At 48.5% G+C, this 17,697-nt stretch overlaps 1 protein-coding gene across 3 annotated transcripts in view; it reads left to right on the top strand.

Annotated features, from left to right (window-relative positions):
• Rptor (regulatory associated protein of MTOR complex 1) overlaps positions 1–17,697 on the top strand; it is a 309,261-nt gene that overhangs the window by 74,788 nt on the left and 216,776 nt on the right. For all 3 annotated transcript variants that reach the window (XM_041635818.1, XM_041635817.1, XM_041635819.1), the window contains exon 3: positions 1,038–1,120. In XM_041635818.1, the coding sequence (XP_041491752.1) occupies positions 1,038–1,120 (83 nt within the window). The remainder of the gene's footprint in view (positions 1–1,037; positions 1,121–17,697) is intronic.

The raw sequence follows: 17,697 nt of genomic DNA, 5'->3' as shown, positions 1-17,697 counted from the left end.
AACTGTGATGAGGGTGCTGGGAATGAACACAGGTCCTCTGCAGGAGCAGGTGCATTTAACTGCTGAGCTGTCTCTCTGGTTCAGGTTTGTCATATTTAAATGAACTAATAAAGATAGTTTTCCCTCTATGAATTAAATACTCCTTTTCTCTCTCATTTGCACATTCTCTTTGTAGCATAGGCTGGCCTTGAACTTGCGATTCTCCTGCCTGGCTCTTATATTCTAATTAGACAGATGCTCTTAGGGGCCATCAGATGTTTAAAGACTGGCAAGGGGTCCTGAGACAGACAGGTGTGAGAACTGCAGACTTAGGGTTGTTAGTGTAGAAGCTGCTCAGTGACTAAGCAGAAAACCAGGGGTCTCTGAGTATGTTTGTGCAAGTGATAATCTAGATGAAGATGATTGTGTGTCACTTTTGGCCCCTCCCTCCCTCCCTCCCTCCCTCCCTCCCTCCCAATATCCTCCCTCCCTCCCTCCCAATATCCTCCCTCCCTCCCTCCCTCCCTCCCTCCCTCCCTCCCTCCCAATATCCTCCCTCCCTCCCTCCCTCCCTCCCTCCCTCCCTCCCAATATCCTCCCTTCCTCCCAATATCCTCCCTCCCTCCCTCCCTCCCTCCCTCCCTCCCTCCCTCCTAATATCCTCCCTCTTTCCTTCCCTCCCCCCTTTTCCCTCCTTTCTTCTGTCTTTCTAATTCTGCACACAGGCGGATTGCACTTCTAATATGAAATCCCACTAGAAGCACAGCTGGGCCTCTGACAGTGAGCAGCAGCAGAGCAGAAGGATGGGCAGGAGGGCAGGTCCTGCAGTGGAGGAGTGGTTGCCCTGAAGCATTTAGTAAACAAGCAGGGATAGTCTTCTGGGCTGTGGAGCCGTCCACGGTGTTATCAGTTCTGCTTCTGGTTAAGTACAGATAAAACAGGCCTGGACGTGTGTCTTGCCAAAGGTGACTGTATTGTGGAAGGGGAAGCTCCATGCAAGAGCTTTTCCAAAAGAGGATGTGCTCATTTACTGAATTTTCCTTTTGTTGCTTCTACAGATCCTCTGTCTATGGGTCCTCAGAAAGCTCTGGAAACCATCGGTGCAAATCTGCAGAAACAGTATGAGAACTGGCAACCAAGGGTAAGCCCGCTGTGTTTGCCCTTCCTTCCTCAGTCATGGGTTCCTTGGTTTAAACCTGAATGAGAACCTTGGCGGCACATCAGATCATCCAGTAATTGCTGTTCCTCAAGGCCTCCTGTCACCGTCACCGTCAGCTCCTGTGCAGCCTTTTCATTGTGAAGTGCATGGTGCTGTGAGTGGTCTATACAGTGCTCTGTTTATTTGGTGAAACTTTCCTCTAGGGAACTTTTATAAAAGAGAAAGGGTTTTTAATTTTTCAAGACAGGATTTCTTTGTGTAGCCCTGGCTGTCCTGGAACTCACCCTGTAGATCAGGCTGGCCTTGAACTCAAGAGATCTGCCTGCTTCTGCCTCCCAAGTGCTGGGATTAAATAAAAGTGTGTGCCACCACCACCTGGCTAAGTGTTCTTTAAGATTTTAATTTTGCACAAAAAATGAACTTTCAATAATTTTTCTTCATCAACTGAGTAGAGCTTTCCTGCCTTAGATGCTGAGATGTAGGGGAGAGCACCTAGCACTCTGAGGGTGACACCTGTTATGTGTTTAGCCTTAATACAGAAGGTGAGAGTCAGCCACCAACTAATATGTCTTTGTTGTTATCTCTCTGTAGTTTTTATTTTTGAAGAAAACTGACACAGAGTTAACTGTGTCACGTTGCCTATAAGATCCTAAGCTGTTTGTCAACAACCCAAAGACCTCTTTCTGTTACCTTTCTCACTAACTGGTTTGAAGGTTTAGTAAGTTTAAGAGGAAATTAGAATTTGAGGTGTTGATTCTGGTGTGTGGAGGCAGTCGTGGCGAGCAGGTTGCCCTGGCCGTGCTCCTCTTGAGGATCTGACTAGCTGGCTTTCACCTTTAGCTGTAGGCGTGAGAGAAGCAAACGCTTGTCAGAACTGCACCTCTGAACCCTTGCCTGCCCTGCCCAGGCGTCTCTTGTCCATTCTTTACATTCTTCAGGAAGAGACTAGCCACAAATACACGTCTTCTGGTCTGTAGCAATGCTCTTGGGTAATTTATGCTGTAGCATTTGGTGGGGAGGTTCCTAATCATTTGGAGAGAGTTCTGAATCTTCGTGTTTTACATTTGAGCCTTTTTCCTTTTCAAGACAGGATCTCAGGTGTTTGCTTTTTGTCTTTCAAATGTGTTATTTCTGGTGGTTTATATACAAATCGCAGAGAGTGCAATGTATTTGGCAGTTGGGTTAGGATTGAGAGATTCCCTTAAAAGTAACTGAGATGCCAGTGTCCCAGTGAAAGAATGGTTTCCTTGAAGGCTTTGCAGGTGTTCATCATGCCAGTGCTGAAGGCAGCGTGGGTGGAGTGGCCTTGTTAGCTTCTGTGCAGTGCATGGAGAGGACCTGCCTTTGACTCTGCTGATCCGGCCTTTCCTGGGTCGTCTTTGCACCATTGCTTGCTTGTCTAGGATAGGGTGTATCAGACCACGACACTCAAACCTCCAGTTGTGTGTTTATAGTGTGTTAGTAGATGGCTTCAGATCTTCTGATGTTCCTGTGGAGCCTCTGCTCTCTAGTTGTTCTCTTAGAGAATTTGTCTACAAGGGGGTAATCATTCAGGTTACACATTAAGATTTCAGCGTATTAATAATGTTTATTCCATGAATGTGGTTTTTTTTTTTTGCCAGCTTTATTAGTCACATAGTTTGGCATGAAGTTTGGGTGTTAGCGAGTTTACACTAGCACACAGTGAACAGAATCTCCTAAAGTAGGAAACCAACCTTTCTTTCTTTCTTTCTTTTTTTTTTTTTTTTGGTTTTTCGAGACAGGGTTTCTTTCTTTCTTTCTTTCTTTCTTCAGGGTTTCTCTGTGTATCTCTGGTTGTCCTAGAATTCACTCTGTAGCCCAGGCTGGCCTTGAACTCACAGAGATCTGCTGACGTGGGTTACTTAGGTAATATTATATCCTTCTGGGGTCTTTGATGGAGTTCAAGACATATAGTTTCCCTAGGTATGATAAAAAAGTAAATTAGATATACTGTAACTGTAATTCTTGCTTGATACCTGTTTTGTTTTATGTAATTTTACTATGTTAAAGTTAAAACCTTCCTTTTTATTTAGATAGAAAGGGGACATGATGTGGGATTCCCCTCTGTATGCTGTGAATATGTTTTATTACCATTAATTAATAAAGAAGTTGCTTTGGCCCATGGCAGGACAGAATAGAGCCAGTCTGCTGGCGTTATAGGGAGAGAACAGGTGGAATCAAGGAGAGGCCATGTAGCTTCTAAAGGAGACAGACACTGGAACCTTCCCAGTAGGCTACAACCTTGTGGTGATACATAAATTAATAAAAAATGGGTTAATTTAAGATGTAAGAGCTAGCTAAAAACACTCCTAAGCTATTGGCCAGGCAGTGTTGTAATTAATATAGTTTCTGTCTGATTATTTGGGTCTGAGCATTCACGAAATGAATAAGCAGTTTTCACCTACAATCCGCTTGTCTCTGCCTCCCAAGTGTTGAGATTAAAGGCATGTGCCACCATATATAGCTTGTTTCTTTTTCTTAAATTATCTTTTGTGTATGGTGTTTTGCCTGCATGTGCTGCGCACCATGTGCATGTGGTGCCCTCTGAGCTCAGGTGGACTCGAGGGTACAGATGGTTGGGGGCTGCCATGTGAACCTGGCCAGTGCTCCTAACTGCTGAGCCATCTTTCCAGCACACTTTCAGTGTAAGTCTCTGTCCCGGAACAGATCTGTTCCAGTCACTTTTACATGCAATAAACGATCCAGACATGAGGACAGTACTGAGTCACGTGTGAGATGCGGCAGTGGAAGAGCTGCATTGAGACACTGGGTGCTGCCTTCCAGGGGTTTCGAGTTGGGGAGAACTGGTTAAAGGCAGCAAGTTTCAGACACAGACCTGAACAACGAATGGGTTTGTGGTGGAAATGGTTTCAGGACTCCAGGATGCTCAGGAGATGTCAGTGTAAGACACAAGTGGGCTCTAGTTGGGTTGTTGCACCCAGTGGAACTGCAGCTTAGCAAGAGGCTGTTTGTCTCTCCCTACATCCAGGATGCTCTCCTTCAGCCATAAATACTTGAATCCAGAACTGATGCATTCAGTTTTAGGTGTGGTAGAAAGAAGTGCCTCAGAGTTTCTTGATATATGCCATTGAGGGGACTCCTCCATTGTAGAAACAAGCCTAAAGTAATATTTGTCACCACGATGCCTCTGGCTGGAGAATGTCAAATGCAGGGATGGGCTGTAAGAGCTTGTAGTGCATCATCTGCTCCTCAGCTTAGATACTTCGTATGGGAGGAGGATCGAGAAGGAGGCCCGACTTCAATGCAGAGCCTCTCAGCAGTGCAGACTTCATGCCGCAGGCAGGAGTTCGCACAGAACAAGAGGTAATTACCCAGCTCAGATGTGTGGTGCAAGGTGCCTGGTCCCAGCTGTAAATCAGGATCCTTTGTAACGCTGCAGAGCTAAACACGCACCGCTTTAGTGCACTCTGCAGAGCTCTTGTGCCTCTGCAGTAATAAAGGGAGGTTGATGTGCCATCTGCAGCAAAACAATGGGGATGCTATTAAATCCCAGGACCTGATGGAAAGACCCTCGGTTCAGTTTTCCCTTCCTTTGTATGCCTCATCACACCGCTCGCAGAGGCCGGGCAGTCTGCAGTGAGGTCATTCCATTCATATCTGCTGAGATCCCAGGAGCCTCCACGTCGGCGTGGGTGGGAGTCGACGGCTGTGTTAATCTTCATAGCAGAAGGAGCCGAGAACTGACTGTAACCCGTAATGCCAGTGGTGCCTGGCCTATTGCCTGTGTCCTCGCTAGTGCCGAAGCTCCCACATTTCCTCCTGACTTTTCTGGCTGTGGTGATTCAAAATCAAATACTTGGGTAAAGGTGATTTTTGGTTCAGGAAAGAATTTAGAGAAACCACTGTGATTTCATTTCTAGAGGCTCCCGGGCTCTGTATTGGGCTGTATTTTCATGACCGGCTCATAGAGCCCTTTTCTAAATAACTTATCAGTTTGATACTGATGGAATATTTAGTTCTTGTTAAATTTAAGACTTTGCCTTATAACCATAGGTATATAAAATTAGTTTTGTGGGAGAGTGAGGGAAAAGCCAACTGTGTTTCAGAGGCTAGGAGCTTTGGTGCTCCTGGTGCAGTTGGCAGGGAGCTGAGGTGACCACTGAATGGACCCACTTGTCAGTGCAGGCATCCACCGAGGGGAGTGCTCTTTGCTATAGGAATAGACCCAACAGGAATTGGCCTCAGGCTCTGTGCAGCCACCTTGGGCTCCTAGGGACCGTATGCAGCCACCGTGGGCTCCTAGGGACCGTATGCAGCCACCGTGGGCTCCTAGGGACCGCATGCAGCCACCGTGGGCTCCTAGGGACCGTATGCAGCCACCGTGGGCTCCTAGGGACCGTATGCAGCCACCGTGGGCTCCTAGGGACCGTATGCAGCCACCGTGGGCTCCTAGGGACCGTATGCAGCCACCGTGGGCTCCTAGGGACCGTATGCAGCCACCGTGGGCTCCTAGGGACCGTATGCAGCCACCGTGGGCTCCTAGGGACCGTATGCAGCCACCGTGGGCTCCTAGGGACCGTATGCAGCCACCGTGGGCTCCTAGGGACCGTATGCAGCCACCGTGGGCTCCTAGGGACCGTATGCAGCCATGCTCTGTACTTCAGGCAGGTGTTAGGTCCCAGCTCCTTGTCGAGGCTTTCTTCCTGTGTCTGTCACAGTGGAGCTGTCTGTAGTCAACAGATGGCACATGCTCCTATCGATCCTCCTGCCAAGCAGTGGACTCTTCACCAAAACAAGGCTCCTGGGCTTGTTCTTCCTCCAAGAGCAGCCATCGCTACCTTGGTGATAGGGCTGTACCCTTGGACTGCACACATGCCTTGTGATCTGCTTTCTATGAACTGAGCGGATGAGATGGCCAGAGACAGCTATTTTCCTTCTTTTCTTTCTTCCTTCCAATTTTTTTAGTTAGTTTTTTGGTTTTGATTTTGGTTTTAGGTTTTTTTTTTTGGAAGTGTGCTTCTCTGTGTAGTAACCCTGGCTGTCCTGGAATTCTCTTTGTAGACCAGGGCGACCTCCAACTTAGAGATCTGCCTGCCTCTACCTCTCTAGTGCTGCACTTTTCTTTCTATGTTGGATTTACAGACTTGTCCTGTGGTGGTTTAGGTACAGGTGTTGTTTTCAGAGCCCAGTACTTGTGTATGTTGTGGGTTGCAGTTAGGGTTGCTGGGACCTGTCCTTCTGTGCCTCCTCCCTGAAGTGGGCTAGTTGCTGGTTGATGGGGAATGTGAAGAGTCACACATGGCGTGCTGCTCAGTGAACTGTGAGTGCTAGCTAGCCTTGGAGAAAGCTCTGTCGTGCCCTGCTGCCTGCACTCTCAGAGCCCCGAGGGTGGGCCTGAGCTTTCCTTGGACTGCTTCTCTTCTGCTCTGAGGGGCAGAATGGATGGGATAGTGCTAGAACTCCTTCCTGACCCCACCCTGGAATTCTGCGTTGGATTTACAGTGGGATGTGCTGGACACCGGTGCTGGCAGCAGTCGGTGTGTTCTGCCTTACTGGGGATCTTCAGAGTCAGGCATGGATGCATGGATAATCTGAGAAGAATGGAATGTGCTCTGGGCCTGGGAGGTGCTCGAGGATCATCGTGGAGTAGACTGATGTCTGTGGTGACCCCAGCTTGGGGACTCAGGTTTTGACTTGACAGTACTGCTCATCTGGACACAGTCCTGTCTTGGGGGCGTCGTCACCCCTAGCTGCTCTCATGCTCTCATGGCGTCCTCGGCCGGCAGCCTTCTCTCTTCTCAGCATGGCTTGATTCTCTGTGGAGCCAAAGGTTGGGCATCATCCACCTGTTTGTGTTTCTGTGACAAACTGCAAATGAGGACTCCTAGCCACAGGCAGAATTGTAGCTGGCTGACTCACTGTTGACATGATTCAAAATCGTGTGTGAAGCGCTTTGCCCTGTCCTCATTAAATTTGTAAGATGGTGGAGATATGTCTTCTGACTGTCGTAGGGTTAACCGTTGTGTTGTGATGGCTTCCCTTAGCTGTTTCCTGCCCAGATGTTAGTGATCATGCCCAGGACAAGTGTTTGATTGTGTTTTTGCTCTGGCATTAATCATGCTCCATCCTGCGTCTTTCCTCCTCGTCCTTTCTCTCTTCTTGCCTGACAGCTTTTCCATGGACTGTGCTCAGGGAGAACTCTTATGGATACTCTTCAGCTGAACGGCTTCTTAGTCAGCCCTGCCCACACACTTCCTGCCTTGCCCTGTCCCCAAAGGCCACGATGTTGCAACAGCCTTCTGGATATGGAACTAATACCTAAAAACCACTCTGCTAAAATCCTGAGCTGCTAATTGAATGTTTATTGTAGCTAATCAGAGAGCACACAGCTGCCGTCATTTGAGAGGAAGGTAGGCTGTGGAGCTCATGCTGCTTTCGGTGGTGCACAGAACAGGTCCCAGCCATTCTGGGGCTGCTCGGAAGGAAGGGAGCAATCCCCCCCGCCCCGCCCCCCTCTGCTGTATCAGGTCTGAGGATTTGCCCTTTGCCCTCTGCAGCATGCTGGCCTTTCTGTCTTTGCGCTGGTGCTGAGGGCAGGCGGGAGAACAGGCTGTGCAGACTGGTTTGGTCTGCACGGATGAACGTTGGCCTTCTCTGACCCCTTTCTCCAATCCTGCCATGTTTCTTCGTCATTCCTTTAAGATTGGAAGTGGGAATGGAAGCCGGCATGGACACGGTGGCACACCCCTTTAATCCAGCACTCAGGAGGCAGAGGCAGACACATCTCTGAGTTTGAGGCCAGTCTGGTCTACAGAGTGAGTCCAGGACAGCCTTGTCTTAAAAAAAAAAAAAAGACGAAAGAGAAGAAAGAGAAAGGCTAATTTGTGGCTAGTTGGCCCCAGTGCCAGGGAGACCTTGATGTTTAGCCCTCCTTCCTTGGACTCCGAGGTGCTGGTGCCTGAGCCACACTCGGAGGCTCCCATGGCCACCCAGGAGCTTTGTGCCTCAGAGACTCCCTGTGTGCTCATCCTGCTTCCCATCTTCTTGTCTCTGGTGTCCTGGAGATAGGCGCCTTCCCACCTCTGCTAAGGGCCTGCTCCAGGCCTGCTATTTTTGCAGTGGAAGAGGCCTTGATGTTTTTCCTCCCAAGCTCTAGAGCACCTCTCTCTTACCACTCTTCTACTGATGAAGTTACTGTCTCTGACTTCAGATTTGGACAAAGACACAGTGCTTGCTGAGGACTAAGACTGTAGCCCGTCCAGCCCTCTGACACCAGCGCATTTCTTCCTGGGGTGGGCTTCAGAAGTGAACCTTTGTCTGTGGTCACATGGCCCTGAAGAACAGGTGCCAGGGTACATACACCTGGAGGTGCTGACAGTCAGGAAGCAGAAGGCACTGAAGGCTGAGTTTGGGAGTGCCAAAGGGAGTCCCCATATGCTCACTGCATGCCGCTGTGAAGCTGTAAAATTGTCCCCAGCTGAACGAGAAAGTGCTGATGGGGGAGGTGAGTGGTGGATCATAGGGAATGCACTCTTCCTGTGCTGTCTGACTTCATGCTGTGGAGGTGTCTACACACCTGGGGGGTCACCATAGTGCTGGGCCAGCTATCTATGTGGAGATGTTTTAGAACTGGGATAAAATTAATATAATAAAAAACCTACATTTATTTATTTTGGGATGCGTGCAGATGGTTTCCTTAGTCACTTTCTACTTTATTTATTTATTTGATTTGTTTTGAGACAGGGTCTCCTGAATCTGGGAAGATATCTCAGTGCATAAGGTGCTCACTGTGCAAATGTGGTTCTGATTCGAAACTCCTAGAAGCCAAGTGAAAAGCTAGGTGTGGCTGTAAGAAGCAGAGACAGCAGGGTTGTGGGGGCTCAAGGGAATAAGGCAGAGGGTGACAGAGCAGAATGTCTGGCATCCTCCTCTGGTTTCTGTGTGTATGCATGGGTGCACACGGCACACTCATGTACACAGGTGCGCATGCTCACACACGTGCGTATACTCGCACCACACATGCACACAGTGCACAGTACACAAACTTCTGCTACTGTCTAAATGGTGCAGTAACCTGAAAACACTTTACCTTGCTGTGCGGCTTCACTGTCACAGGCTGTAGCTCGATGCAGCCAGCAGCCCGCCTCTGCTTCTCTGAGCTCTGTTTCTCCTGTGCTTTGTCTTATCTAGGCTCATGGTCTTCCAACTTGAAAATGTTTGCTTGGAAATTTTGGGAAACTTCTTGAAAAATACTCCTTTTAGGGTGAGACTGTGGGCAACAAATTATCCTTTGTCTGGAAAATGTTTCTATTTTGTTTCTGTTTAAGTTCTGAAAGATAATTTTGTTGTGTGTAGAATTTGGTGTACTTGACTGTTTTCTCAGTTTCAAGGTGTTTTCATCTGTAAACTCTGTCCTTTCTGGTGAAATGTTGGCTGTGAGTCTCAGTGTACTCTACCCTGAGCTGTATCCAATCCTTAGCATTGAAGAGTGCACTGACAACACCCTTCTTGGGCTCATTTCAAAGCTCTTTCCTTTGGTTTTTGTAAGCCAATACTGCTCATTTCCCGACTGCTCAGACCTGAATAATCACAGAAACTATATTAATCACAACACTGTTTGGCCAATGGCTTAGCGTATTCCTAGCTAGCTCTTTAGTTAAATTAACCCATTTCTATTAATCTATGTATTGCCATGGGGCTGTGGCCTACCAGTAAAGGTTCTGGGCGTCCTTCTGCTTCAGCAGCTACATGGTGTCCCCCTGGCTCTGCCTATTCTTTATCTATATCTCTTCCAACCTGGCTGTATTCTGTCTGCCATAGGCCAAGGCAGCTTTATTCATTAACCAATAAGAGCAACACATATATACAGAAGGACATCCCACATCAGTTTTTTTGAATTGGTAAGGTGTTGTTTTGTGTGGCTCATCCTATCTGCCCTCTTTGATCTTTTCATCAGTTCTGCTTCACACGTTGGTGCTGCCTCACCCTTCCCACCTCTTCTCTTTGGGGTGGAATTGGAATCTGAGAGACTTCCTCATGCACGTGTCTCTTACTTTCTGTTCAGTGTCTCTTCTGTCTGAGCTTCTGATCTGCCTTATAGCCTGTCTCCTCTCTGCTGCCTGCTAAGAGGTTTGCTCCTCCACTGAGTCACGTCCCTAGCCCTCACGAACACTTCTGAGGATGGGATACTGTTCACATTTAGTCTGACAGATGGCCTCAACACTGTTGTCATTGCCTTGTGGTGTATGGTTATGGCCATGAGGTACTCCTGTGGAGACTGAGTCCTGAGTTTCACTGTTAGCTTTAGAATCAGAGAGCAGGACACACAGAGGAGATGCCACTCCATTCATCTGTGCCCACAGCACAGCCCCAAGTGACAGGACACAGAGGGAAGCCAGCTCAGCATAGTGACACTTCTGGGCCTTTCAGGAAGTGACGGAGTGGTTAGGTAGCCCAAGGACCTTTTTTTTCTCTTACTTGTAAGGCCGATAATCATCTGAGCTTAGCTTTTATTGAGTAGCTTTTACTGAATACCATATGAGAAAGCATTTGTTCCCTTAGCAATACATAAAGTACTCCTCGCACAGCCCAAAGTGCCTTAGATCCTATTGAAAACCAGCGTGTATTTCATTGAAATTGTAGTCATACCTACAGACTTGGGGACAGTGTATAAAAATTTTCTTTAATGTCTTCACAGAACCCCTGTGCCATCCTATGGCTAACCCCTGGTTCCACTTCCCAGTTTGTTTTTCTATTCCTGAATGTTGCAGATTAATAATTTCTTGGGGGAGAAAGAAGTTTTGGTTGGTGATACAGGTGCTGCAAGGGACCCATCTGACTTCCTGTCTTGGAGTCAAGAAAGAGTCCAGGAAGCAGCGGTGGGACCTGGGCAGGCAGTTCTCACAGGTGTTGATAGGGGAGCCCCAGAATGCTCCTTGCTCCTGCCAGGCCCTAGCATAGCCATACTCACCCTCATGATACCCAGCTTCTTAGTGGACTGAGAAGAGCTGCACATTGCGACTGTCTCTAGAGTGGACTTCTTCAGGAAGGCCTGGGGTTTTCTCCTCAGGGGTCCTGTGTTTTCTCTTGACTTCCTGGCAGACCCTCTGCTGCTGCTGCTTCTGGGAAGGGCATCCACCTCCTCGCCTGTTTTTGTTGTGGCTATGTTCTTGTTGCTGCTACCATGGAGTGCTGGCTCTCCAGCACAGGGCTTGTATTTTGATTGTAGTATTGCTGAGGACCCTGTGTGTCACTCATGTCAGTTGAGCTGTTTTCTGTCGCTCTGTGTGTTGGTGGTTTTCCTCCCAAGCAGTTTTTAGATGCCATTTGCGTGTAGTGACACGCAGAGCTGGAGTGGGAGTGGTTAGCTTGATTGGTTTTGACAGTTGTGTGTGCCTGTTCCGTCAGCACTTGGAACAGACCACTAGAACCCACAGCAGTTCTCTCCTACCCTTTTTCCTTTCTCCTCCTGCTGATGTTGGGAACTGAATCCAAGGCCTTGCACATGGTGGGCCACCTCTAAGCCATGCTCCCAGCCTCACTGCCCTCCTTGGTCCTCCACTGTGCATCATACTGTTGGTTTTGCCCATCCTTGGCCTTCATACGGCGGCCAGTGGCTGTTTCTTGTGTCCTTGGCTCTCTGCTCAGCTCCTCTGGCTCCCTCCATAGCGCTGCCTGTGCCAGCAGTTCGTTCCTTCCTTTCTGCCGCTGTGTAGAATCTCCCTATGTGGATGAACCCGAATTCATTTATGTCCTCAGACGTGGATTTGGGTCGGTTCCTCTGTTTGGTGTTATGACTAAAGCCGCCGTTTGTGGAGAAGCCTTCGTGTGACTTACAATGTCGTTACTCTGTTTAGATAGCAGTGCTGCGTGAGACTGCAGGTCATGGGTGGCTGTATGTTTTTATTTGTGCTTTACAAGTCCCCTGAAATTAACAAAATGACAGCAATTCTGTTTCCCTTCTACAAAGTCAGGCTCCGAGGAGGAACCTTACCTAACCGTTCTCTCCTGCGGACTGGAGACATGAGAATATAAACACCCTTGATGTGTGGTTGTCTTTGAATGAACTCTTAGGTGGTGAATGGATGTCGTTTTCTCCTTAGGTGGGACTCGTCCTGTAGTGCATGGATGTGGGTCGTGTTTATCAGTGTCTTGCTCAGATGTGTGCCTTCAAATGGATGTGCAGTATAGAGAAGACCCAGATTAACTGCTTTTCCCCGTCACAGTGGGGAACTAGAAATAACTGGTGTCTCAAAACCTCTGCTCCATCCCTGCAGAGACACATAGAGAGACGGCCACTGTGACCACGCAGTGTTTGGGTGCAGAGAGACACATAGAGAGACGGCCACTGTGACCACGCAGTGTTTGGGTGCAGAGAGACACATAGAGAGACGGCCACTGTGACCACGCAGTGTTTGGGTGCAGAGAGACACATAGAGAGATGGCCACTGTGACCACGCAGTGTTTGGGTGCTTCTGTGCTTCTAGCCCAGTCCTGTTTAGATTTCACCTTGGCCCTCTTGGGTTTTCCAGCTCTCAGGGTCTGGATGGAATTCCTCAGTAACAGCGTAGCTCTGCACAGTGTAGCTGTCTTTACCAGAGTTACAGGCAACTTTCTGTGTCCTGGTGATGGACGGTGAGAAGTACCAGCTGCTGTAAGTGCTGGCACGAGGCACCGCTGTCTCATTGTGTCCCTGTTTGTTAGCACCAGTGTTGGGTTCTCTGCTCCAGGTGCTGCAATGCTTCCCCCCCTTACTTCCCTGTGCTTCTTCCCAGCCTTGCTGCTGCATTCCCACCTTGGTCCTCTAGGAAACACCTAGTAGGACGCAGAACCCAGGACCTCGGTGGCTAGGGACTGCAGGCTGTCACAAGCTTTCTGGACTAGAGGATGGGGTGTGTATACTAACATGGGTGGTTCATTGCAGAGTGCCTATTGTAGATTTACAGCGTTCTCTTCAGAGGACCTGGAAGCTTTCTGATAAAGTAGAAGATTCCTGTAAAAGTTTTAAGCCCAGAGCAGTGACAGTTTCAGTCAGCATCACACCTTTTTTCGTTTGTTTTTGTTTTTTGAGACAGGATTTCTCTCTGTAACAGTCCTGGCTATCCTGGAACTTGCTTTTTTACCAGCTGGCCACAAACTCATAGAGATTCACCTGTCTCTGCCTTCCAGGTGCTGGGATCAAAGGTGTGCGCCACCACCACCTGGCCCCAGCAATACATCTTAACAGAACAGAGAAGTTTAGCTTTTGTGAGCTGTGAGGCCTGTATTCCCTGTCTTGCCTGTTTCTGTTACTGGCAGAGGATGCAGTGGGGTTGCTTTGTGCCTGCTGTCACCCAGAGGGCTTCACTCTGCAGTCCTAACGGCTGAGTACTTGCTGGGTGCTGCTTCGCAGAGCCAACACTGTAGGAGCACAGGTGAGGGTCTGAAAACTGTCCTGGATATTGGGACTATCACCAGCAGGTCCCAATAGTTAACTGGATTGCATATATTTTTTTAAAAAATTATTTATTTGTGTATGTGTGTGTGTGTAACTTGTCCTCATGTATAAATACAAATCAATGCAGGTATCCTTGGAGACCAGAAGAGGCCCTTGCATTCCTCTGGAACTGGAGTTACAGGTGGCTATGATCTATCTGATGTGGGTGCTGGGAACCAAACTTGGCTCCTCTGCAAGCACAGTGTTTGCTCTTAACTGCTGAACCATCTCTCCATGCATGCCCTGGACTGGATTTAGAGTCACCATGGAAAGAAAGGTCTGGGTACACTTAGGTAATTGTTTCCAGAAAGGTTTAACTGAGAACGTAAGACCCACCCTGAATGTGTGAGACACCATACCATAGGCTGGGGTCCCAGACTGAATACAAAGAAAGAAAGGAGAAAGCTAGCTGGGTGTCTGCATTCTCTGTGCCCAGCTTCCTGCTCCTGTCACCATGTCCTTCCCTGTCATGTGTGTCCAGACTCCACACCCCTTTCCTTAGGCTGCTCTTGGTGGATATTTTGTCACAGTGTAGAAAAAGTAACTAGCAGCCTCCAATCCATGACTCAACCAACTATCTTTGTTGACCTGAAAGCTGTTCCATGGTTAGGGTAAGGAGGGGAGGCACATGTCTTGTTTCTAGTGACCCCCTTAAAGAAGAGATGTTTGTCCTGTGTCTTCTAGTGTTAAAATGTTACCATTTGGTATTGTCTGAAAGGTTATTTTCTACTGAAGTTAGTTGTGAAAATACATTATATCTTTATTATCTCTTTTTTTCTGGGGTTTGGAAAGACTTCCTCCCCTGTATCTAACCTGTTTGAGATATAAAGACTGGAGAGGAGAAAGAAGCTGGGGCAAATTACCAGTGTTTTGAAGACAAATGAGAAGCCTGGGTATGCACAGGTATAAACTGGGTGCCTTCAGTGCCACCACCCGGCTCAAAACACAGAAGAGGCAGAAGATCGACATTCTGCCACCTCATCCAATGCAGCAGAATATCACGATTCTTACCCAAAGCACAGCACCGTGCTAGGTGCTGCAAATTCTTGAGTGAGAGCAGAGGACCCTGCATACATGGACTTGCTTGGGCACAAGGTCCCTCAGGGTCATGGTTTGCTTTGGCCTCTAGAAGCAAAGCCAGATGTGGTCCCCACTACTAGTCCTGACAAAACAGCTTGGCAGAACCATCTGGGCATGTGGGAGGCAATCTGAGAGCAGCATTTTAGAATGAGAGGCAGTCACACAGTTGCCAGAAAGTTATACTGAATCACTGTCATGCCCATGATGAAATGCTTGATGGGACACTGTCTTGTTCACAGGGAAGGACTTGCACTGTTGGAACTACACATGTCATTGGAGCATTGCCTCCTCCATGATGCATTTCCTCACCAGCTCCCCACACCAGAGCTCCGGGGATCTGCACGCTCTCCTACGTGCCTGTTGGTCCACCCAGCACTGCCCTTTGCCTCCTGGTCCCAGAAAATAGAGGAGCTGCTGGTGTCAGGGAGGTGAAGAGCTGCTGTGCTCTGGGTTGCTGGTGTTGGGGAGGTGTTGTAATAGGAGCGGCGGGGCTGCGTCCCCAGCACCCTGGCCACCTGGCTAGCTTATGCTCCGAAATAACAACACACAAACTGTATTCTTTTAAACACTGCTTGGCCCATTTCTATCCAGCCTCTTCTAGGCTAATTCTTGCACCTGGACTAGCCCATTTCTAATTATCTGTGTAGCCCACGAGGTGGCTTACCAGGGAGATTCTAGCCTACGTCCATCCTGGGTCGGAGCTTCATCACGTGTGCCCGGGAGAGGGTAGCATGGCGTCTCTGCTCCAGAGAGCAGAGCTGTCGAGTCTGAGCTCACTTCCTCTTCCTCCCAGCATTCTGTTCTGTTTACTCTGCCTACCTAATTTTCTACCTATCAGGGCCAAGCAGTATCTTTATTGCTTAACCAATGAAATCAACAGATTGATATATGACACTCCCACATCAGGGAGGTGCTGGGGTGGGAGGAAGGCTGGACGGTACTCCTGCAAGTGGCAAGGACCAGGTAACCAGTGGGCTCCCTCTGCACTGTTGCTTCTTTGAATAAGAATTTATCCTGAAGCAGATTGTAAAGGAGGATGGGGTTAACAAAATCACCTTCCCTGACAGAACGTACTTACCAGACGGTTACCGGAGTCAGGTGCAGAATCCATAGTTGAGTTGCCAACCTTCTCACATTCTAGGTCTATTTAGGTCTTCTGACTTCTGAGCTGGGAGCAGGCCTTTCCCTGTTTGGAGTGCAACCTTCCCATCCATGCCCCTTGTGGTCTCAGTCTCTTGGGCCCAGGTGCAATTGTTGACAAGTGAGAGAGAGTTTGTGTCCTTTCAGGGACAGGTGTGAAGACCCTTCGCTAGTGTGCTAGTGTTTGGTCATCATGTCACAGGGATGATATGGTAGATAGGAACTGGCAGACCACTGCTGTGATTGGCTATGACAGTACGCATGCAGCCACGCTTCCTTTCTGCAGTGCCGTTGCAGTGACTACAGGAGCTGCCATTTGCCATGTGCTGTGAGCACAGTGTTTAGACGTGAGTCTGGAACCATGGGAGTCGGTGCCCATGTATGACATGGAAATATCACCTTGAAAACAGGTTTCAGGTTTGACTCCTAACCTGCTTTGTCCTCAGTGCAGATTTTACGCTGTGTGGAGCAGTGGACCCTGGTGATGCTGCCTCTGAGTGGAAGCTGGGGGATCAGGAGTTCAAGGGAGCCTGGGCTACAGGACCCAGTCTCAAATATATAAGCTTACAAAACTCTACACTGTGTACCAGGCCAGTGCTCCTTGTCCTCCCCTAGGCTCCAGCAGGCCTCGAGTGGTGTAAGTGGTCTATGTGGTGTGTGTTCCGCTGTGTGTTTGTGTGGTATGTATGTGAATGTGGTGTGGGTGTGGAGTGTGGGTGTGTGAATGGGAGTGTGTGTGGTATGTATATATGTATGTATGTGGGGTGGGTGTGTGTTGTCTGTCCATCTGTGTTGATGCTCAGTACTGATTGTTCCTCAGTGTGGTCCTCCCAGAACACCACTCTGTCCTCCCCCTTCTTCCTCTCAAGTGAGGGAGGTATCCTTGCTCTCTTGCTTTGCTCTCCCCTTGTTAGCTCTGTATGGAGCCAGAGGTTGGCATCCCAAGGAAGCACTCTGCCTTCTCCTGAGTGCTCTCTTTTCTTCCAGTTTGTCCAACTTGCTTTCTCTGGGCTGGACCTCTGGGGTCTCCCTCTGGCTGGTCCTCCCTTCCTTTCTCTCTTGCCCCTCCCCCAGAGCTCTTCCCCCTGTCTCCCTGATTCTTGGTAGCTAGATTTATGAATGTGAAGTGGGGATGCTCCTTCAGGGCCTTGGCAGGTCAGAAGGCTCTCTAATTGTTATTGGTTGTTTCTTCTTCCTTCCTTGAGGCATTTATCTAATTATTCTTTATCAGTAAAAACTTGAGAGTCAGATATGGGGTAAGAATCTGAATGATCAGAGAAGTGGTTGAGAAGTGATTTTTTTTTCTCCTGATTCAAAGTTAACTTTATTGACAGTCTGGGAATGCCAGAGTGCGATCAAACTATCCCACAACACTTCCTTGACAGCTGATGTTTCTGTTTGCCTCTCCGTCAATAGCTTCAAGGGATGTGTACAGTGACTTAACGGGCTAAGGGAGTGGCTGGGAGGGGCTTGCCCAATGGGAAGGGTCTTCATAGAGACCTTGAGAGCTCAAGGTGGAGGTGGAACCGGAGCTCTAGGTGCATTTGCCAAGCTTTCCACCCACCTCTCCACCCCTGCTCATTATTACTGCCCTGTGGTTTTCAGTTTTGCCTTTGCCCAGAGGAGCACCTCGCGTCACTCTTCATGGAGCCCGGTTGCAGAGGTGCTGCCGTGGTGCTAAGCAGCCTTTGGCTGAGTCCCAGTAACCGTTCCATTTGTATACTGCATCCATTCCTTCTTTTTAAGACAGGAACATTAGTAGGTTGATATATTGTTGCTTTTTTAAAAGGGCTGATACCACAAAAAAGGTTTTTGATCAGATACTTAATAATTAAGGAATCTTCGTTCAGATGCAGGCCTCGTGGAGGAAGTGGGGCTCTGA

The sequence above is a fragment of the Microtus oregoni genome, unplaced genomic scaffold, assembly GCF_018167655.1.
Source record: "Microtus oregoni isolate MIOR12 unplaced genomic scaffold, Mior012 000048F_ref0000485, whole genome shotgun sequence".
Classification (NCBI taxonomy): Eukaryota; Metazoa; Chordata; class Mammalia; order Rodentia; family Cricetidae; genus Microtus; species Microtus oregoni.
The sequence above is the reverse complement of the archived record's forward strand: the minus strand, read 5'-3'. Positions and strand labels throughout refer to the sequence as shown.